This window comes from Oryctolagus cuniculus, chromosome 7 (assembly GCF_051225735.1).
Source record: "Oryctolagus cuniculus isolate XC-2025 breed Fujian yellow rabbit chromosome 7, ASM5122573v1, whole genome shotgun sequence".
In the NCBI taxonomy this organism is placed as follows: Eukaryota; Metazoa; Chordata; class Mammalia; order Lagomorpha; family Leporidae; genus Oryctolagus; species Oryctolagus cuniculus.
The window spans coordinates 113,995,921-114,019,662 of record NC_142873.1 but is presented as its reverse complement, the minus strand read 5'-3'; the positions used below and the strand labels follow the sequence as shown (position 1 = coordinate 114,019,662).

At 41.5% G+C, this 23,742-nt stretch overlaps 1 protein-coding gene across 27 annotated transcripts in view; it reads left to right on the top strand.

The window, feature by feature from the left end:
• FGGY (FGGY carbohydrate kinase domain containing) overlaps window positions 1–23,742 on the top strand; it is a 511,202-nt gene that overhangs the window by 383,548 nt on the left and 103,912 nt on the right. For 25 of the 27 annotated variants that reach the window (XR_011390683.2, XM_070078425.2, XM_070078423.2 and 22 more), the window contains 2 exons: window positions 6,551–6,698; window positions 21,060–21,134. Coding sequence is in view for 24 of the 27 variants with exons in the window: in XM_070078425.2 (XP_069934526.2) it covers window positions 6,551–6,698; window positions 21,060–21,134 (223 nt within the window). In the remaining 3 variants the exon portion in view is untranslated. The remainder of the gene's footprint in view (window positions 1–6,550; window positions 6,699–21,059; window positions 21,135–23,742) is intronic. The other 2 variants (XR_016237331.1, XR_016237332.1) reach the window with 1 other exon arrangement.

The following is a 23,742-nucleotide window of genomic DNA, read 5'->3' as shown; positions in this document are numbered from 1 at the left end:
AAGGAGCATCCCATGATTCTTCGGGGAAGATACCTCCAGATCTAAGGAACCACAAACCCCAAGACCTGGAGCCAGCTTGGTAGGTCAAGAGGCCATGGTGGCTATACCAAAGTGGCAGTGGGAACCACATAAAGGCTGAACATCAGCCAGGGCCAAACCATACAGGTCATTGTAGGTAACTGCAAGGACTCTGGGTTTTATTCTAGGCTTTAGCATTGCAGTAGGGGAAAGAAACACTCAGATTTACCTTTTAAAATAATTGCCTTGACTGCTCTGTGGAGAATAACCTGGAGGCACAATGCAGAAGCAAGAAGAAAGGAAAGATATAGTCCCTGGGCATAGCTGAGCAAACTCATAGTCCACTGGACAAGGAGACTTGTGAACAGAAAAGCCCAGACGAGGCTCAAGTGTGTGGTACAGCTGTGAAGTCATCACTTGGAACACCTGTTTTCCATATCCATGTCCCTAGGTTCGAATCCCATCTCTGTTTCAGATCCAAGATCCTGTTAATGTTCACCCAGAAAGGTCAGCAGATGACAGCTCAAGTACTTGGGTCCCTGCCACTCACATGTGAACTGTGAGACCTGGATTGAGTTCCAGGCCCCTGCCTCAAACCTGTTTGTTCCAGGCATTTAGGGAATAAACCAGTGTGTGATTAATATCTCTCCTCTTCTCTTCTCTTCTCTTCTCTTCTCTCTTCTCTCTTCTCTCTTCTCTCTTCTCTCTTCTCTCTTCTCTCTTCTCTCTTCTCTCTTCTCTCTTCTCTCTTCTCTCTTCTCTCTTCTCTCTTCTCTCTCTCTCTCTCTCTCTCTTTCTCTCTCCCTACCCCTTCCTCTCTTTTTCCTCCTCCCCCACCCTCTTGGATAAATAAGAAAAACCCAGGAAATTAGAAGCCAAAGTAAGAAACTGTTAGCCAAAGGAAAGTGGTTAATCATTCATTGCTGGATCCTAAGCAGAGAAATAATGTAATCAGTGTTACTGGGGAAAATCACTATGGCCAAACCAGAGAGCCAGAACATTGCCATCTGACGCCCAGCTTCAGTGGGCATCATGCCAGGTGAAGAGCTCTGTGTTTTGTCCTGAGGACAATGGGGAGGAGCCACTGAAGGGTGCTGGGTAGGACTGGGAACCATAATCCGAGTAGCACTCTGGGAGAGTCATTAGGGAAGGATGCAGAAAACCTGACTGGCAGTGGCAAGATTTCAAAGAAGGGGAGATAGTGTCACAGGGCAAAACTCTAATCCAGGCATTCGAAAGTGGTCTGAGTAAAGTAGCAGCAGTGGAGCTGGAGAGAAGTTTCCTAATTACAGGGATGATATTTAAAAGGAGTCCCCAGGTCCTGATGAAAGATTAACTTGGAAGTTGGAGAGATGAGACAAAAATGATACCCACTGAAACTCTACTCCCCATCCTCCATGGGTGCTTGCACAACCACTGAAATAATGGTGACCTTGATTTAACCAAGACCAAGAAGACACAAGGAAGAGAAGGTATACCAGGAGAGAGGATGAATATCATATCAGACATTTTTATTGGAGTTGCTTGGGACATCTATGAGGGGCAGCATTGGGTGGGTGGGTACTTGACGTGAACTTCATGAGAGAAAATTGAGCAGGAGATTAGGGCATGTGTTTGAAAGTGCTAGACGGTAACGAGTCATGAAAGCTGGAGGGGATTACCCAACAGTGTATGAATAAGAAATAAAAGGACCAAAGGCAGATCCCTAGGAGACTTCAGATGTCTAAGAAACAAGCAAAGGAAGAAGTCTAGCTAGAGAGGAGTTAGAGAAATCCAGACAGCTTAGTGTTCTGGAAAGGAAGGGAAAGACAACAAATGAAGAAGTGTTCAGGTGGAAAAAATGCAGGAAATGATCCATTAAAGTTGAAACAAAGAGGGTATTACTCCACACAGTGGGACCAGTTTTAGAATGGGGCAGACAGAATGCATATTGCATTGTGTTATGAAGTAAGAAACTGCAGACATAATGTGGAAGCTTTTTTTTTTTTTGCCAAGATTTTCTTTTGCTGCTAGAAGAGGCATGAATATCTTTTGTTTTACCATGTTCTCTGATTTTTTTTTGTTTGCAGGTATGATCACCCTACTTCTGGGCAACCTATGAGTTTAAGAATTAAATGTGTATGTAGAGGGATAGGGGAGGCGCTCTCTTCATTTCAGATTATAAAATCGGGGGGAGGGGAAGTATTCTCCGCCTCTAGGATTAAAAAAAAAATTGAAAAGAGTTTCCTGTGGAAGCAAAGGGGAGGGAACTACTTACCATTCAATCACTTATCATTTTGTAGTGCACTATATTTAATCTGCATAGCATCCCAAAAGGTAGAAAATATTTGCTTCAGTTACAAAAGAGTTGACTAGGCTCAGAGAGGGTTAGTGTACCTGATCACCTAGCTGGTACTCTGTGAAATTACTTAATGACTATTGAAATTATATTTTCTTTTCATACCCCTGGGAACTTGGACAACAAGAATTTCTTCCTCCAAAACAAGACATATTAGCCTGGAGTTCTTGAGAGGATAGGAGAAGCAGCTACTTGGGATCACAGTTAATACTCGCATGTGACTACCCATCTGGAAGATGACAGGCTGCCTTCTGAGAACGAATTGATAAAACATATAAATTAAACAAAGTCCACACCAAAAAACATCCTACACAGTTAAAATTATGTGTACAATGATGTGCATTAGTTATTTTAATGTCTTCCAAGTGCATTTCCTTTTGAGTTATATACTCAGATAGCACACATGTTACCGCGTAATGGAAAAAACATGTAGGGCAATGGCTGCATCCAAAGAATAAACATACAGCTGTGAGGAGGTTAGGAGCCAAAGGGTTAAGCATATGCTGCATTCCCCAGGGATCTCATTAGTGCATGAGTGACCATATATGTAGAGGCTAAATGAGTCTCCCTGTTTGCGAAGACCTGCAGTAAATGAGACAATGATGAATCAATAGTAATTAGGCCAGTAGGTTCTTATTGACCCAGATGTCTGAAACCAAATGCCCTGCTCTGAGATTCCTTGAGAGGCAAAATGGGAAGATTTATACACTTGTGCTTCTTTAAAAAAAAAAAGAAAAAGGCTTTAAGAGTAATGATGAATTCCAAAATTCAGAGTTGCCAGAATTGAGGCAGACTCTTGACTTCTGGAAGAGAAGATGTTCTAGAGACTCTTGCTGTAAATGGGATTCCTGTTGCACCAGCAGCAGCAGAGAACTAGGAGAAAGAAATGCAGGATGTGATCACATTCTCTCCCCAGATATTGTTCTAGCTCGCATTCCATGAAGACCTCAGGGTGGCCTTTCCTAAAGCTGTAATAGAACCATTCTAAAGGAGGGCTTGGCAAATACTTCCTGACCAGAGATACAGCAGCCTAGGGCTTCCAAACCACAGAGAGAAGGATTTAAGCTTGGACAGGTTCTGTGCTTTCACAGCTTTGAGCATCTTCTCTGTAAAGGGATGGTAATGATACTTCCCTCCCAAACAGGGGTGGGGGCCTGGTGCACACTCAGAAGGGCAGCCATTGTGGCTACGGTCGTTGAGCCTTTTCCCAATAAAATCATTCTTCCTTCTATTATGCAAGGCGGAAGATTTTTACAGATAGGAATAAGGTGGTATAGCAAGAAGAAAACACGTAGAGAACAGAAGGGCTGCCCTGGCCTCCATACAGCACAAATGATGGGAATTAATTTGAATATCTCTTAAAGGCCCATGTGCTGAAGACCAGATGCCCAGGATGGTGCTATTGAGGAATGGTGAAAACTTTAATAGGTAAGGCTTAGTAAGAAGACCCTAGGCCATTGGGGTCATTTCCTAGAAAGGTAGTTCTCACATTATTTCTTGAGTTCTCACTCAAGGGTGTAATAAAATCCCAGGTTTGAACCCAGTCCCTCTCTCTGTCTCTTGGTTTGCACATGATGCTTTCTTCACAGACACTCTAGCATCCGCCATGAGGCCCCTCACCAAAATCTGCCTCATGCTGTTTGGATTTTTAGCTTCCAAAACTGTGAACTAAATAAGTCTCTCTTCATAGTAGCTTGTCTCAGGTATTATAGTAATTAAAGGTGATTAATTATACACAGATAAACACATTTACACACACACAGAGCAACTTTATTTTTCTATATTGGAGTTCCAGATAAAATTTGTATTTAATAAAAGAGTTCCACTTGATAAAGGGGAAAAAGAAAAGTTTGAAAGGCACTGCTCTACTTGTTTGTCTTCTTTTGCTTCGTTTTATTATTTGAGAGGCAGAGAGATAGACCTAGAAAATGAGCTCCCATCTGTTGGTTCACTCCCCCAAATGCCTGATATGTCTGTCTCTGGGCCAAGCTGAAATTGGGAGCCAGAGACTCAATCCAGGTATCCCATATGGGTGGCAAGTACCCAAGTACTTGAGCTGCTATCTACTGCCTCCCAGAGTCTGCATTAGCCCAAAGGTAGAATGGGGAGCCAGATCTGGAGCTCAAACCCAGACACTCTACTTTGGAATGTGAACATCCAAACTGGTGTCTTAACTACTAGGCCAAATGCCTTCCCCTTTTTGTTTGTTTTCTTATACTTAGTTTAGGAAACTTTCAGGAAATTTATAGATCCATGGGGATATTTATGGCTTCACAAAACTAGAGCAAGAAATTGCTGAACCTTACTTTTAAAACACTTTCAAAATACAAATCATAAATATGGTCTGAGGTATTTTAGACATTAACCTCCTTGGACATTGATTTCCTATACTTTTTTTCTTCCATTCATCAAGCCATATTTTAACCTTAAAAGCAGTAATTCCAAGGACATCCGTAGAAAATGGCACAAATGCTAATTTCAGATATACCCACTTTCCTTTACAGACTTTTGTTCAGAACTCTAAGAAGATACAACTTTTTTTTAAGATTTTATTTATTTGCTTGAGAGGTAGAGTTACAGAGAGAAAGATCTTCCTTCCGTTGGTTCACTCCCCAAATGGCCACAGCGGCCGGAACTATGCCGATCTGAATTCAGGAGCCAGGTGCTTCTTCCCAGTCTCCCATGTGGGTGCAGGGGCCCAAGGACTTGGGCCATCTTCTACTGCTTTCCCAGGTCATAGCAGAGAGCTGGATTGGAAGAGGAGCAGCCAGGACTAGAACCAGTGCCCATATGGGATGCCAGCGCCGCAGGCAGAGGATTAATCTGTGCCACAGTGCCAGCCCAGAAGGTACCACTTTTAAAGAAGAGGAAGCTAACCAACTTTCATCTTTGTGCCATGCAGTAAGCTTTAACCTAGTTAAATAAATTTTTTTAAAAAATAAAGAAATGGGGGCCAACATTGTGATGCAGCTGATAAAGCTGCCACCTGTGATGCCAACATCCCATATGGGCACCAGTTTTGGGTCCCAGCTGCTCCACTTCAAAACCAGCTCCCTGCTAATGGCCTGAGAAAGTAATGGAAGATGGCCCAAGTGTTTAGGCCCCTGCAACCTATGTGGGAGATCCAGATGAAGTACCTGGCTCCTGGCTTCAGTCCAGCACAGCCCTGGCCATTGTGGCCAATTGGGGATGAACCAGCGAATGGAATATCCTCTCTCTCTCTCTCTCTTTCTCTCTCTCTCTCTCTCTCTGTCTCACCTCCTCCTCTCTGCCCCTCCCCCATAACCCTGAGTTTCAAATAAATAAATAAATCTTTTAAAAAAGAAAATACTTCACTTAGTGGGATACACATTATTATATCTAAGTTATGATTGGGAAAACTTGAAATTCAGAGGGATTAAGTCACTGGCTCATGTTACCCTGCTAGGATAGGCAGAGCAAAGATCAGACTTGGTACTGTGCTGACTCCCAGACCCCATCAGCTTCTCCCTGTCTGTTACCTGAACATATGAGGAAGGAGAGAATTGGTCTGATAGAAACTGAGGCTTACAAAAGGAGAAAGAACTTAAACAATGTCATATCATGGGTTAAGGTTGGAAATCATGTCTGTAACTCCTGACCCTAATTGAATTCACAACATTCAATCACTTTCCTTAACAAACTCCTATCCTAAATCCAGGAACTTATATTCGCCTGCATATATCATTTCATCATTATTACTACAATTAGGCATACTGATTGTAATAAATCCTTTACATATGTATGGTATTGTGGAGGTTACAAAATGCTGCGTCTTTGAGTTATATAATCTCCTTTGATCTTCCCCATTCCCCTATGAGGTAAGTGAACAGAGATTATGCTATCTGTTTTTACAGATGAGAAGGGTCTGGTTCAGGAGGTCTGAGTACCTTTCCCATGGTTGCACACCTACAAAGGGTGACATCATACCTGGACCCACTCTTTGAATTCCAACCCTCCCTTTCCACAGGACATGCCACCTCTTCTTGGTGACAGTACAGTGTGACTCACTCATGTCATAGCTTCTCGGGCTTTGAGGTAGTTTCTTTGCTGAGGCTTTGGGAACCTGGTTACTTTCCCCGGTCTGATATGGAAACACAAATGGTTTCTTTCTGTAGAGCAATCTGCTCCCTGACCCTACTCCCCTTTTAGAAACAAAATTCATTTCTCTTGCAGTTGCCAGAGTGTATATGCATATTTGAACAGTCACCTGGATCTGATTAAGAAGGCTCAGTCTGTGGGTTTCCTCACTGTTGATTTACATGTTTGGCCAGATTTCCATGGCAACCGGTCTCCTTTAGCAGATCTGACACTAAAGGGCATGGTAAGTAACTTGCACGAAGTAAGTCCTTGCATGAAGGTGAAGGCAGACTAGAGGGTTCCAAAGTTTAGAGGAATGAAAAGCAAGGAGAGAGGAGAAGAGGGAAAATAGAACAAAGCAGGCCGACAGCCCACTGGCTTCTTGAAGATGCACTGCTGTTGCAAAGGCCGCCATCGCTGCTCCCGGGGTGACCTGCTGAAAGCTACTGCCTCCCAGGCAACCTTCAGGGCACTAGCAGCGCTGTTTCAGCTACTGCTGCCTCGGTGCTGTGGAGTGGCTGAAAGTTGTGCCTGTGTAATTTTTTGTGTTTATGTTGGTTTTTAAAGTCATGTTTTCCGTCCCCGTCTCCAGGCCGCCCAGTAAACCAGTGGTAATTATTACTGCCCAGGGCCTTGCTTGCCACAGCTACGCATCTGCCTCAGCCCTGAGTCAATGCTGTTCAGAGTCTATGATAATGTGTTTAGGATTTCAGATTAATCTTTGGTTAAAAAAATACAATTAGTAACTTATGTTGGGGGATAAAGTCAGCAATGTTAAATGATCAGCCTGCATCAGGCTGCATTAAATAAAGTTAGTGATGTTTGGGGTCACTTCCCATATGGGGATTCTAGGTCTTCCTGAAGGGGCCAGGCTGAGCTCAGCATTTAACATCAAGGAGACCAGGTAAGACTGTAGGAGGATGGGGGAAGCACGTTAAAGCTAAAGAAGCAGAACTAAGGGACTGGCATTGTGACGTAGTAAAGCCATGACCTGCAGCACCAGTGCATGTCTCAGCTGCCCTGCTTCTGATCCAGCTCCCTGCTAATGACTTGGGTAAAGCAGCGGGAGATGGCCGAAGTGTTTACACCCCTGCCACCCACTGGGAGGCCCAGAAGAAGCTCCTGGCTCCTGGCTTCAGCCTGGCTCATCCCTGGCTGTTGCAATCATCTGGGGGAATGAACCAGAGAATGAAAGATCTCTTTCTTTCTCCATCTCTTCCTCTCTTTCTCTCTTACTCTGAGTTTCAAGTAAATAAGTAAATCTTAAGAAGAAGGAGAATGAGAAGAAGAAGAGCTAAACTTCAGTCTCAAGAGGCTAAGTAAGACCACATATAAGAAAGTAAGGCATGCATGCAGAACCCAGGAGGATGTCAGGAAGTTGAGCATTCCAGTGTGGGGGGAATTACGGCTTCAAGGAATCAGCACAGAGGCTGTGAGCAGTGCAAGTTCACGCACAGGTGGCTGCATGAGAGTAGAACAAGCCTGTTGGCTCCAAGAACCTCAAGACTCAACATACTTTGGTTTTGTGGCTAATTTTAATGAGATTGTTTTAATATTTTTGATGCCAAGAAGAAGACTGGAACTCTATTTTCATTATTTGCTTGACATAATCAACTTTTGCTAATAAAAGGGAGTTATGGTTTAAAAAAAACGAAAAGAAAATTGGACATAGCAAAAGTTATATTTGTCTTGAGTCCAGGAATCATGCTGACAAAACAAATCATGAGTTGGCCTCCTTATTTGACCTGTGGAAGCAGAAGAGAAATATCCAGAGAGGACCATGTGGCAACAGGCTGCAGCTAGGAAGCCGTGCTTTAGAGATAACTAACTCTCTTTGTGTAAACAGAGGGTAGAAGATGAACACATTTTACATGGGTATGAGAGCTTAATGACAGACAAATATCTGAAGCCAAATATAGTTAGATACTGAAAATGTTAGGGAAGTTAAACAGCTAAAATGAAGACACAGCGAGTTTGCATAGCTAAATGATCACAGCTCTGGAGTCAGATAGGCCTAGGAGGTTTCCATGCCAACATCCCCTGTATCCAGCTTCAATAGCCAGCATATCAGGTACCATGTCTCCCAATGCCTTTGTCTGTTTCCAGAAAGGAAACCCAAACTCCAAGAACCAATGAGTTATCAATATAAGTATACATCTAATAAAGCTGACTCAGGTGCAGAATGTTATTCCAAAGGGGTTAACTGAATATTTTTGAGGAATTCCCATCTCGTTAGAATAAGTATGTGCTCACTGAAATGCACTTCTTGCATGGGGATTTGTGCCCAGTTGTACTTAAAGATCCTGCAATGTTTAGTTTTCTAAAAAGTTTTGTTTTATAAATACAACTCATATCACTTCATATTTCTCATTGGCGATTTCCCTTTTTAACTGTCCTTGGGTGAGGCTCACAATGGAATGACTATCACTCCATGAATTTGCCACCCTAATACTGAAAGGAAAAGGTAACCTAGATAAGATAAAAGAAAGGTAATTCTGGGTTTAAGATCCCCCCCAACCTCGTTCTTTTAATCAAATTTTGAATAACATAAAAATAATCTCCCTGAAAGTCTTCTATTATTGTGTTATCCTTTCTTCAAAATATACAACATTATTACTTATTGTTTGCCAGAACCTACAGTAGTATTACATGGGATATCTTTTGCCAGTCCTAAATCTAGCATTTATTCAATAAGTATTCATTGGGTATCTAGTGATACCAAGCACTGCTATAAATATGGTAAGATACAGTAATTCATACACCCATGAAGCATGTTTGAAGAAGAAGGAAGTGTTGGATAAATGTTAATAGCAACTGAAAGTGTCAAGATGATCCCATTATGGCAGGAGCCATATGTAGTTTATTCTTTTAAGCTCCTGAAACATTTCTCTAACCAAATAATAAGTTTTTAACATGTACTTATTGATAGCTTATGGGCAACATGGAGTAAATAAACACATCATTTGTTGCTTTAGAAAAAATAAACATATAAGCATTCTACTGAAACCAAATGGAGTAAATGTCTACTGACTCTTACTATGAGTACATTTGTCTGTCAAACAAATACAGACCCTTTTGTACTTGGTGGTGTCAAAGGACAAAGTACATTCACTGCCTATTGTTCCCTGTTGCAGTCAGGGATGCCAGTCAGAAGAGAAAAGCTTTACTACTGGCCAGCAGGGGACAGGAGAAATGGTTTAAATCTGCCTCCTTGACTAGAGTTTGAGTGGGAACTTGGTGGATTAGGTAGGAGGGAGCTGGTATGTAGAAATGCTGGCAAGGCAAGTGATTGTTGGAGGAGTTTAGAATCAATCAGGCCAACACAGTGTTATCATGTTCAGTGATTTTCCTGAGAAAGCAGGAACTGAAAGGGGCAGTCCAATATCAATAGAAGACATGATTCATTAGACGTAATACCAGCCCTCAGGCATATTACTTACTATCTTTGGAAGCAGGCAGTGTATCTAAATAGGCAATGGGAAGTTGGGTCAAGTTCCAGGTGTCACTCATGGCCAAGGCTGTTTAGATGTAGGGAAGGTAATGCTCAACCTTAGCAGCGGAAAAGTCCTCAGGTAGGAAGTTGGCCCTGAGAGAAGCAGGGAAGAGGATTTGGGAATCATAGAGTGTGTCATGTTCCAGAGGGAAGAGGGAGCATGTCGTATGAATGTCTATGGCCTTGGCTCTTTCATTGACTAACCAATGATGGATTGTACCTAGCATTTAACTAGGGAATAAAGAAAGAAAATGCGTTTCTAGAGACCCTGCTCAGCTGCTTTTCACTTCTTAGTTCCTCTTCCTTCACTTGATTTGTCTCTCTCCTTTGCTCAATTGTCCATTCAGTACATTTTTATTGAGCTCCTCACTATGTGGGGGCCTATGCTCAGCCTATAGAATGAAAAAAAAAAAAAAACACAAAAAATCACCTATCTTAAATTCACATAAAAGTAGGGAACACAGTAACAACTGTATATGTATGAGGATGTCTGTATCTGTGTCACTTAGACAATTATGCAAGCCTAGGAGGTGCCCAATACACATATAACTCTTGCAGTTTTTATTGAGTGGCATTTGGCCAGCAAACCCTGATGCTATCTTCCTCTACTTCACTTGACAATACCAGTAGAGATGCAAACAAAGCATTAACTCATGTCAACTTTGAAACTTAGGATGACATTCAACTAGGAAAACTAGGGTTAACAGTCCCAAGAAGAATTTGGGGAGATTTTTCAGAATCTAGAAGAGTAACAGGGGAAAAATAGTAATAAAATAAATAAAAACATAATATAACTGACAAATATATGGCACATGAACAAAATACACCTACAGTCATGAAAAACTATGAGCTTTTCCACCTTCTGCTCCTTAGCTTACAAACACAAGGTCCTTTGCAGCCAGAAAACAGAACAGCCAGCCCTCTACTCTGCTGCTGCTGGTTAAGTTTTGTCATTAGTTTTGTTGTTTTGGAAGCAGCCAAGGAGATGAATTTCCTAGCTCCTTCTTCCATGACCGGGTGCATGTCTTCCCTTCCATTTCAATACATCTGGAAGCTGCCAGCCCAAGCAGCCTGCTGGACAGGAAGCATGAGTTACGATGAACAGTGATGGCTTGCTTGCCTCCTAAGCTTCCTGAGTAAAACTTATGCTTCTGGTGCAGAGAGAGAAAAAGGTCTGGTAGCTGTGAATTTGGAAAACTGAGTAGAATAGTTTTACACTGTCTGTTCTTGGGTTAAAAAGCCAGGCACTGGTGATCTACCTCAGTCCTACAAAGCTACAGAAAATAAAAACTGCTTCATTCTGATATTGGCATCTAGCTGTAGATCTGAAGAGGCAAACCCAAGTACACCATGAGTCGGGCTAAGACTGGATCATGGGCACCATTTGCTGGGAAATACTGAATATGATGTGTATAGCTCATTAGTTACAGTGAATGTAAATAATGAGTCCCATAGGGAAAACATTGCATACAAAGACAAAGAAATACCATTTTGAACACTGAAGGAAAGGCCTCTTGAAAATTATTTACTACAGAAACTGAAAGAAAATATAAGAGAATGCCTTTGCATATTCAATGATACTTTTTTATAAACAGACCTCTATGAAAAGGACAGACACATTTTAGGAAAAGATGACTTAAGATGAAAGGAAAACTAAATGAGAAAAGGGAAATGATAAAGATCACAAGACAATTAAAAATGCAGTAGCAAAGTTAAAACTTACAGTAAAAGCAATAAGGAATATAATTTTCAATGGAAAAAAGAAAGATCAAGACTGTCCTTGGGGCCAGCATTGTGACACACATATCGGAGTATTGATTCAAGTCCCAGCTGCTCCGCTTCTGATCCAGTTCCCTGCCAGTGTGCATGAAAAAGCAGTGGTTGATGGCCCAAATTCTTGGGACCTTGCCACCCATGTTGGAGACCTGATGGAGTTCCTGGCTCCTGGCTTTGGCCAGGTCCATCCCTGGCTGTTGTCGCCATTTGGAGAGTGAACCAATGAGATGGGAGATTCTCTCTCTCTCTCTCTCTCTCTCTCTCTCTCTCTCTTCTGGGTCTCTGACTTTCAAATAAATAAATCTTTTAAAAAACTTTAAAAACATTTTGAAGATAGGAAACATATCTTATTTACTTTTTCAGTCTCAACAGTGACTAGGTAAGAGACTGGCACCAATTAACTGCCTTATGGCCAGAGACTTCAATCTTAATTTGCTAAATGAGGAACAGACAGTGATCTGCCCAGCGTCACACTGCCAAGAAGTGGCGTTGATTAAATAGAAATAAGAATCCTGACTTTTAAGATGCATAACCTCAGGATGCTGCCTTACCTCCTAACTTGGGACTTTTTAAGGTATATTCAGGGCTGTAGATAAAGGAGTCCCAAGATATCCATCACTCATAGTCTAATACTGAGGCACATTTGTTAGCCTATTCCCTGTTCCTCTGGGCGTCTGACCACCAACCTTGCCAAGCCTCTTCCTAGTTGAACATTACCCCGGCCTTTGGATTTAAACTCTGACCCTGTGTCTTTTTGGTAATGATCTAGTTTCCTTCCCACCCCCACTGACTCAGATTTCAAAACTCTTCCTTTGACCTGGCATTAAAACCTTCCACTTTTGGTGTCTACCTTCTTAAGTAGGAATAGGACATAAGCCAGGAATCTTCCTTTTATGCTCGATAAAATAATTTTACTTTTGTTTTGGCAATAGTTGTGTCCTCATTGTGTGACTAGGCACATATGTAAATAACTCTCCTTTGTATTTGATAAATGAAACTGCACATACGATTATATAAAAGAGGCACAAGCTTGACAAACAACAATCAGTATCAAAATACTTACTACTGGTGAGTGTACATTCCTTCAAAACAAGACAAAAAGAGAAAAGCTTACTTTTAAATTAATGACATGAGGCAGGAATTTGGCGTAGCTGTTAAGACACCCATCAGAAGGCCTGCATCTCACATCAGAGTGCCTGAGTTTGACTCCCAGCTCCAGCTTTTGATTTCAGATTCCTGCCACTATGTACACCCTGGGAAACAGAAGTGATAACTCAAGTGGTTGTGTTCCTGCCACCCATAGGAGTTCCTGGTTTCCACCTGCAGCCCCAGCCTGAACCAGTAGAGGAACATTCTGTCTCTTTCCCTACACCTCTCTGTCTCTGTCTCTTTCTCTCTGCCTCTCAACATTTAAACAAAAACAAAAGAAAAATTAAAAAGTGACATAGTCACCAGAAAAACAGATGAAGCTAAATACCAACAGAAATAGTTGCATGTTTTAGGTATTTTTGCATTATTCTTCTTATCTTGAGTAGTTGATGAAGCAGTAAAGAGAGCCAAGATTTTGAACCCAAACCTATGTTTTCCTTTTGGCTTGACAAGATACTTTTTGACCATTGGCAGGTTAGCACTGTGAGGTCAGTCTGCTCATCAGTAAGCAGGAGCAGCTGAGGTATCTTTTCAGGGTCATTGTTAGAGTAAAAAAGGGGGACAGGTACTGTCATGGTGATGAGCACACAGTACATCTGGATCTGTAGCTCATGTGTGGTGGTCCTCACTTGCATGTTTACAAGATGGCCAGCAGGATTCTAAGTGTACCTTTTGGATACTGAGAGGTCAGCTATGGCCCCTCCACCTTAGCCCCGAAACTGACTGAACTCACCAGCTAACACCAGGCAGAGGACTGAGCAGCCTTCTTCCATTAGAGCAAGCAGGTACCAGGCAGATCTGGAGCCTGGGCTTCTCTGCACTTAAGCCTTCAGTTTTCTCATCAACCCAACAGGAAACTCAAATTTGGTGTATCCTCCAAAATAACTAATGTTACAGAAATTTTGAAAGAATCCTTGCCTTTCTGTTTATATGGCCTGGCTCTATTTGCAGATTCTCATGACCTCTTTGTTTTGGTGGTGGTAGGGTTTGTTTGTTTTTTTATTCTTTTCCTGAAACGCCCATTCCAAGAAGCAGATTACTTCGGAGACCCATCATGCCATGAGAACACCATATTCATGAGCTGAAAGGTGTTTTCTTCACTTCATTTTGGAAGTAGAGCACTCCATGGAATGGAAAGTTATTTTCTGGTTCTTTGAAGAGCTTTGATTTCTAACATCAGGCCACAAGATTCTCAAATTTGGGAAAGGTGGAGTACCACTCGTACAACTCTTCAAACTAAGCACAGGGCAAGCATGCATGTGGGCAACTGGGAGAGATTCAGGAAGGAGCAATTTCAAGGACTTAGCAAGCTCCCAGGAGACAAACCCTAGATAGAGACAGGCTGAACAGACTGATCTGTGAAAGGAGTCAGCAAATCAGGCAAGTGTTGCCAAGGGCTTGGCTGAAGCCAGCTGTTATACCCCTGGGTTCTTCTGATAGAGAGATGGATGATGGAGCTGAAAGCTCATGAGCTAATGGAAGAAGATTTCCAATGATGTATTTATAAGTCTTGAAAACATGGATTCTTAGACATGAGTTTGTTGATGTTTTGGTTGTTACCCAATATTGCTTTTATTCAGCTATTTTCCCATATTGTTTTTGCTTATGAAAAATCAAACCCAGTGACAAAGCTTAGTATTCTTAGTGTCATCTAATTGCTTTTTCTGAGAATGAGTGTCCTCATTGACCTAAGAAAATGAAGCTGGCATTGCCCTATATAACAGCTCCTATGTTTTAAGTACCTGATGTGTCAGGCACCATGTCAGTGCTCCACAGGCACCATTAACATAACCTTGCAAGATAATGTGTTGCTCCATTTTAAAAGGAGAAAAAATGAGGTTTAAGGAGTTTATGTAATTTATGAAGAGGAGAAAAGAGTAGAAATAGAATTAAAAGTCAGTTCAAACTTGGACCAGTGCCATTCTTTTGGGAAAAATAGCCTGATGAGATATTTATGTATTTCTCACTCTTTCTGCTCTATTTTCAATGCACCTGCCATATTCCTCATTTCAGTAAATTTTTAAGTTACACCACAAAGTAAGACATTCCTTTTTTAGTGATTCCTATATACATTGAACATGAGTCTGTCCCCAAGTAGTGTAGCATAATGAAAGGCTGAAGGGTGACTCTAGAAGTTGCTAGGGGGGGTCCAGGAGATAAACAATGGGAAAAAACTAAGACCAAAGGACTAAGGATGGCATCGGAGTTGGCATGCTGACACAACAGTTGCACGGAGTAGCTCTGGGTTCCAGGCACAGGAGCATATCAGAATAACTTAGATGTAGGGCCTCAGAAACAGAAGAATCAAGGGCTTGCAGTACCCAGTGCACTGGATAAAAAACATATAACAAACTTGTGTTGTATGGTGTAGACTTTATCAACAGGATATGGTTGTAAAAAAGAAGGCCAGTCCATCATCTAGCTGTAGTGGATGTATTTCTTGTCTGTTACTGCAGTTATAAATTACCACAAATGTAGTAGCTTAAATTTATTATCTCAGAGTTCTGTAGGTCAGAATTCCAGGCTGGCTCAACTCATTTCCCTGCTCCAGTTTTCACAGTGCCCAAACCAGGGACATTAGGAGGTTCTGAGAATAGTCTGCTTCCAAACTCATTCAGGTTGTTGGCTGCATTCAGTTCCATGCATTTGTTGGACTAAGGTCTTCATTCCTTTTCTGACTATGAATGAAGGGTTCTTCTAAGCTCCTAAAGATTACCCACATCCCATCTCCATCTTCAACGCCAGCAGTGGGGTCCTTCTCCTTTGAACCTTTGATTGTCATTTCAGCTTAAGCCTTGTTTTTCCTTAATAACATACTCAATTCCTTTGATAACTGGGAAGGAAAAAGTTAATTGAATTACTAATACATGTATTAACAATCTCAACTATGTTTGGGTCTATGAACCTGTAATTTATAATATCAATGTTTGGGGGCAAATGTTTGCACAAGTATTGTGTGTTAGGACCTTGAAAAATTGCAAATTGCTGAACCTACACCAAAAGTTCAGTAAATTTGGTGCAGGGTCCCAGAAAAGAGTTAAGAGATGTGCCCAGGTTCATACCCTACTAAATAACAGCAAGATTTAAGTTGAGTCCAGGGTGAAGAGTTCTCATCTGTCTTTATTCTTTATGGAGTAAATTGGGATGTAGAGGTCGGTAATGACTAAGGCTCTGCCAAGGAGTACTGAGAAGTGGGTCCCTCTCTGTGCTCTCCTTGAATATACTGCATCTCCGTACTCCTAGATAGCTATACTTTGAACCTTGTGATTCTGATGCTGACCACCAACTTACCTTCTGCCTGGCTACTCCTCACTGGTCAGCAAGTATAGAGAGTCTCTGGTTCATACTCTGGCCATGGTTATGGAATGTGGAAGGAGATATTTTATTGTCGTTTCCCAAGGAATGAATGAGATTGAGCTCTCATGCAATCCAAAAAAAAGAGAATGAACATTTATTAAGGTAAAGGGAAAGAAAATAAACACTGAGTACGACCTATGTGTGCATTGTTGGTTCTACAAGAACATAAGGGGTATCCAGTTCTTCTAGACTCAGTACAGCTTATTGAAAAATGTAAAAGGCCCTTTGAAAATGACATCCAATTTAATGCTCACAAAAATACTCTGAAATAGTTATTCCTACTTTGCAGATGAAAATATTAAAACTTGGAGAAACTCCAAGACTTACATGGGGCCATGTATCTAGTTAGAAAGAATGTCATGACTTAAACACAGGTGACAAAAAGGGGGGTTGGGGGCAGCACTGTGGCTCACTTGGTTAATCCTCTGCCTTGTGGCACCGGCACCCCATATGACCGCCGGGTTCTAGTCCCGGTTGCTCCTCTTCCACTCCAGCTCCCTGCTGTGGCCCGGGAGGGCAGTGGAGGATGGCCCAAGTGCTTGGGCGCCTGCACCCACATGGGAGACCAGGAAGAAGCACCCGCCTCCTGGCTTCGGATCGGCGCAGCACTGGCCATAGCGGCCATTTGGGGAGTGAACCAATGGAAGGAAGACCTTTCTCTTTGTCTCTCTCTCACTGTCTATAACTCTACCTGTCAAATAACCAAAAAAAAAAAAAAAAAAATAGGTGACATCCTTCAAAGCCCATTATCTTTCCATTCATCTACAATTTTATTCCAAGCTCAAAAATCCCCATATTTACATAAATATCTCATATCCATAATCTTGGCTGTTAAAATGATCTATTGTAATTTTTCACATTTTTTGGCCACCATAAGCAGCTTTTACCCATCTCTAAATATTAATTATAGGTGCTTCATCTTACACTTCTCCTCATTATACAATTGCCAAAATAAATTAAAATGTGAGTACTATTAACATTTCTCCCATTGTGTTTCCTCACACATTGGACTGTTTTGCCCAAACATTCAAAATAGGCACATGTTGGGCTGGCATCATGGTGCAGTGGATTAAACCATTACCCTTGATGCCAGCCTCCCATATTAGAGTGCTTATTTGAGTCCCACATGCTCCAGTTCCTATCCAACTCCTTGCTAATGCACCTGGGGAAGCTGCAAATGATGGCCCAGGTACTTGGGTTCCTGCCATCCACATGGGAGACCAGGATAGACTTCCTGACTCTTGGCTTCCTGCTGGCCCTACCCCAGCCATTACAGCCACTTGAGGAATGAACCGGTGGATCAAAGATATTCTGTCTCTCTCTTTCTCTGTGTGTGTGTGTGTGTTTGCTTCCTCTCTCTGTCATATGCACATACATCTCTGCCTTACACTTACATACATACATACATACTCACATACATACACACATACATATGTCTATCTTTGAAACCTTCCAGTGCAGCTCCCCAAGAGCCTCTTTAGCCTCCCAGGTGATCCCCATGGCAAGTACTCAGTGCCATCTTTTCCTGGCTGCCAGTTAACTTTTGCCAAAGCAGTGCCAAGGTCCCTGATATAAGAGAGAGAATCTCATGGACTAGGTGATCATTTGCCTTTCTGGCATCTCCATCTGTGTACCAGGTAAGATGCCTTAGAAACAGAGACTTCAGACCATGGTGTCTTTGCACATGAGAGAGACATGCTTTACACTCCATCCCATTTCAAGACCCTGCCTCTGGTGTTAGTGGTGATGGAACATTGAAAATAGCTATAGGAGAGCTGTTTCTTCTCTTTTGAAACGGGGTGCCTTGCATATCATGATCTATGTAATAAATGCCTTCTGGAACTTCTTCTCAGGATTAACTTCATCTGTCTTGAAGGATAGCTGTGTTTTATTTATTGAAAACATCATGTACCCTATCACGTGATCCTTTTTGCATAGCTGCTTACAAGTTCACGAGTTAAATTTAGTGCTCAGTTGCATTGATTATTTCATTCTCAGTTTCTGATAAAAATTTTCCTTTCTTTTCTACTCTGTGATTTCTGGGCTGTGGAGTCACTAGGAATTTAGTTAAGGGTTCATGGTATCTTTTTGCTTGAATACTAGTGCTCTTTGGAAGTTCTCATGAATATCTTCTGGAGATTAATGAACTTCCATCCAGTTATAGCGCACTCCTTCTCTCCCATGGTTCATACTAGCTGAGAAAGATTTCAGAACCAGTTATATTAACATTATTACATAAAGAACTGGGTTCCTCATCCATATTGATAGGGGAATACATTTATATGCTGAAGTTCCACCTATCACAGGTAATCCAGTTCTGGTCTTCAGGACCTAACTGTGGATAAAATGACACAGATGATACTGACATGACGCATATGCCATTGATGACTAAAGAGAGTTAACTTCTTGGACTGGTTCTGGGAAAGAAATCCTAAGCCATATCCCAGTGAACTTCCCTAGCAGACACAGAGGTGCTGTTGAGGACAGGCCAGAACAGTGGGTAAGGGGGAGAAGTGATGCAAGAGCCAGCATGAGCACATTCTTGATTGATTGGTGATCTTAATCCAGGACCACTGCCTGCACTGAGCAGGTTGCCCACACAAAGCATTCAGTGAGAGAACTTAGGCCAAGACTGAAATCCTATGTACTCTGTATCTTTTTATAATTCATTGTCCCTGATGGAGTGCCTTCTTCTAATTCATATGATAGTATCATAGGAACTAAAAGGACACATACTTTTACTTCAGAGTCATCTAAGCCACTCCTCTAAAGAGGAAGAGAAAGTGTGGGATGCGGTAGGAGATTGGGAGTGTGCAGTAAGTGACTAAAAGTGTTCTTCCAGTGCCCTTCTCTCTGGGAGCGTGGGGGAAATCCTCCCTCCCCTCTGTGAGGAGCCAGGCAGTAATATTGTTCACTTATAACTGTATACATTGACAGAACAGGAGAGGATACTAGGTGCAAGTGGTGTACAAAAGTAGAAAAGGGGCTTTGAGTTGTCACAGTTCTCACATTCAACAGATAATAACCAAGTGTCTACCATGTGCCAGGCACAGCAGAGGCCTGGAGACACTGCAGTGAATGAGACAAGCAAAGCCCATCAGAACACTGGGCTTCTGCTTTCCACTTGCAGCGTTCCCTTAGGCCAATCCTCTGCTTACCTGTGAAATGCAGCTCTGTGGTACCAGTGTTACTCCTGCTCTGTACTGACTCCAGCATTCTTACTGTATGCTAAGTTCCCCCAGGGAGCTTTATATGAGAGATGTTCCATCTCAATTTTGGCTTGGGAAGAGGCATCCACAGAATTCCTCCCTTGTCTCTCATTCAAACTTTCCATCTTCCAAAAGCCATTGTTTTCTTCCAGTTGCTCAATTATTTTCCAATAAAAACTATGAGCAGGTAGCTCTACTCAGTTTAGGAATCCCCTCATCAACAGACTTAGATATGCAATTCAGAATAGCAGGAGCATAGGATGCCATGTAAGGAAGAGCAAGTATTTAGTAGAAGTCTGGGGAGGTAAGCAGGGAGTAGTCCACAGTCCATTCCTACTGTGAAATAAGGGCAATGAGAGAATTTTTAAAAGGGAGAGACATGATCAGATCTGCATTTGAAAGCAAACACTGTGACTCCATGGTAGAGAACAGCACAGTTTCTAAGAGGACGATTTCTCAGGCACTATATCAGAAAGCAGGAAAGATATAATGGTGACATGGGTTAAGGAAGAGAGTCACAGTGAGGATGAAGAAGGGGAGATGGATTCAAAAAGAATTCGGGAAGAAAAAGATACAGGACGTGGAGACTGAGTAAATGCAGGAAAGGAGGAAGAAGTCAAGAAAGAAGACTCCCAGGTTTCTGGTCTGAGCACCTGAGTGGTGTCTGTGCCCTCCAATAGGCCAGTTCTGATTGAGGGTGGAACCTGGGAGGGTAATCAAAGGGAGCTGGAGAAGGAGAGGGACAGGACCCCAGACAGACCTGTTTTTATGCAACCACATCAGGTTGAGCTTAGGACCATACACACTGCAGGAACCAAGTAAATGCATGCTGTATAGATTAATTTTATCATGTGAAAATCTTAAGTGAACAATAGTAGTTCAGGCTAGGCTTAAAGAAATCATCAACCTTCACTGGAAATGCCACGGAGAACACCTTAATGACTAAGAGATGAAAAGGTGGGACTGTGAACAAGTCTTGATGGCATCCAAACCCAGCATCTTGATCAGCTCTGGAGCCTCTTAGAGACTGGCATATTCTTGCTAAGCATATGGTTCTGATTGACTTTAATGGGATTCCCTTGCAAACCACATATTCTAAATTATCCCCTAGTAGGTATAACATTTATAGGAGACATATTATTTTACCCTGAATACCCCTTGGGTGCTGTTACACTGATTTTTGACAGTAGCAGAATTTAGAATAAGATCATCTTGTACTGGAATGCCACTGTTAACATGTTGATGTCTTGTAAGCCACAGGAAATTAGTATTTGTAAGAAGGAGAATTTCTTTAAAAGAAAAACATTAATTCCATGCTAAGAAATATCAAACACAATCTTTCTCCAGTATTCATTTTGTCTTGTTTCTTTTCAATCCAAGGACAGGCATTTTTTTTGGTGGGGATGGGGGGTGGGGTGGGGAGAGAAGGAATAGTTTTTCCAAGTCTGGAGATTAAATGATTTAGTAGGCATTTCACGTTCAACTCACAAAAAGGGGGATTTGCATATGAACTTGTTTTAGCAAGAAATGCATGTCAATGTGTTTCCTGGGAACTGTCTCAGATATATCTAAGATATGTTCTTTTGGTCACCACCTTCTTCTCTTGTCTTCATCCCTACAGGTCACTGGATTGAAGCTGTCCCAGGACCTCGATGATCTTGCCATTCTCTACCTGGCCACAGTTCAAGCCATTGCTGTAAGCTACACTTTAATCCCATGTTAAAGAGACCTGGGGCTATCAACATACCCTAGGCCTCATGCTCGCCAGAATATCAATCATATGCTTTTGTGACGGAGATTCTTAGTTAAAAGGGAGCTTGCCAGAAAGAGATGCTCATCTGTCTGGAAGGAAATGTTGCTTAAGGACCTCACCTGCTTTACTAAAAACCTCACACACTGAAAGCTAAAAGGAATTCAAGTCATTAATCATCAGTGTTATTTATCTAATTTGTCTTCTAAATTCATATAAATAGAAGCAAGCAAGCAAGCACTTGCCATATATGCTTGCTTAATTAAGAAAGGCCCAAACTTTTGAACTACATGGTATTGTTCACATTACGAAAGGATTCACTGTAGGATTCTTTTAAGTGGCAAGCTTCCTTAGAAAATGAGAGTGCTTGTTTTTCACTAAGTAGCTGCTAAAATAAGAGGTTAGGACTGTTAAGGAAGAACAGGAGAATGAGAACAAAGTCTTAGAAGCTCAAACATTGTCTCAGGAGCCTTTTTGTCTAGAGGTGAATGGGCTACAGGAGGTCTAAACCCTGAAATCATACTCATCAGGTTATATGCCTGCTGTGTTAGAACTTTCTATATGCATTTTAAAGGCATTGGTTGTTTTCAGTGTTTCATAGTAGGTAAGTACACCAAAGCTATTGAACCACAGAATAAGTTTATTTTTCAGTAGTGTACTTATTGTACTTATTATTGTTTGCTAATGCTATATGGACAATGTACAACTGTTTTTATGTTAAAAACATAACCTCATTATGTTAAACAATAGAGCTATATGCCTACTTATCCATATCACTAACAAAGGATTTTGAATGTTCAGATTCATTCCATATGTCATATTTGCACAATACAATATGTATATGAGTAGAGAATCAGCCAAGCTGTTCATCCTTTTAGATCACAGACTGGTTTGGTTATATTTTCCTGAAGCAACTTTCTTGGTGATTTAATAGACTGGCCAGTTCAGTGAAATCAGAGTTGTATGTATGGAAACTTGAACAAAACCAGGTAATTCTGACATCTCTCAAAATGAAAGAGATTCTAGTAAGATGAAAATGGAAAACAAAAGTGTCACATCCATTATAAAGACAGTTATTTAGTGATCCTATTTTTATGGTGATGATGATGATGATGACGATAAATAGTTCAAAGGTGTTCATTATATACCAGGCATAGTGCTGAGTCCTTCACTTACATTATCTGATTCAATGTTATAAAATAGGAATTATAATCCCCATTCCACAGATGGGAAACCTAAACCTCAGGACAGGCATTGTGGTGCACGGGGTTAAGCCATTTGTGATGCCCACATCCTACATCAGAGTGCTGTTCAAGTCCTGGCTCCTCCACTTCTAATCCAGTTTCCTGCTAATGCACCTGGAAGGCAGTGAATAATGGCCCAAGTACTTGGGTTCCTGCCACCTATGTGAGAGATCCAGATCTCAGATGGAATTCCTCGCTCCTGGCTTCAGCCTGGCCTAGCCCCAGCTGTTGTGGGTATTTGGAAAGTGAACTAGCGATGAAAAATCTCTGTCTCTCTGTGTCTGTCACTCTGCCTTTCAAGTAAATAAAAATTTTTAAAAAAAAAAGAAAAATAAAGCCTCACTTCTCATGGCCACATAGCTAGCTATATGTGGCAGAGTTGAACACATGGCTTTCTATAAAACTAGGAACTTTATGATTAATTAATATTAATGTACGAAAGTCACATAGTGGAATGAGTCCCTTGCACTGAAGTGGATAATCCTGGAAAACCAGAGCTTTGTGACATTCACCCTTCTGAAGACATGCCAAGGACATTGGGCATGAAGGACGAGGCCAAACAGGATGAGCCAAGGAGCAGCATCACATGATAGTAATGACCATATCTTTTCATGGGACACTGTGTCTGTGCTAGGCTGCAGAGTGCTTCACCTCTGTGTTGTTTAGAACAGTAAGCCTGTCAGTAGATGAGATTATCCTCATTTTACATATGGAGGGCAGAGCATTTTTGTCAAGGTCAAACAGCTCATGTGCAGAACTTAGAATTGAACCTCTACTGGTCTCAGTCTGAGGCTCTGTTTCTTTTCCACTTGACCATGCTGCATTTTTCTTTGATGTATTCATAAAAGCCAAAATGATGAAATAACCTTCAGCCATCCTCAAAGCAGATTTTGCTTAACACATATTAGAAAATTCATTAATTTCTCCTGGTATGACTCGCACTTTCCTTTCCTGGTAAGAGCACTGCAGCGGAAGTCCAGGAGTGTATAATGCAGGTGAGAGAGTGGAGAAAGACGGCTCTATTGTCCCAAGTACCATACATTGGGAAAATCAATCTTGCATGCATAAATATATGCATACATAAATTAAAGGCTATCATATTTATTCTATTATCTTAATAATATTTATAATACCATGAAGGGAAGGTATTTTCTTTCTTTTTTTAAAAGATTTATTTATTTATTTGAAAGTCAGAGCTACACAGAGAGAGGAGAGGCAGAGAAAGAGGTCTTGCATCCACTGGTTCACTCCCCAGATGCCTGCAACCCCAGAGCTGTGCCAATCAGAAGCCAGGAGCCAGGAGCTTCTTA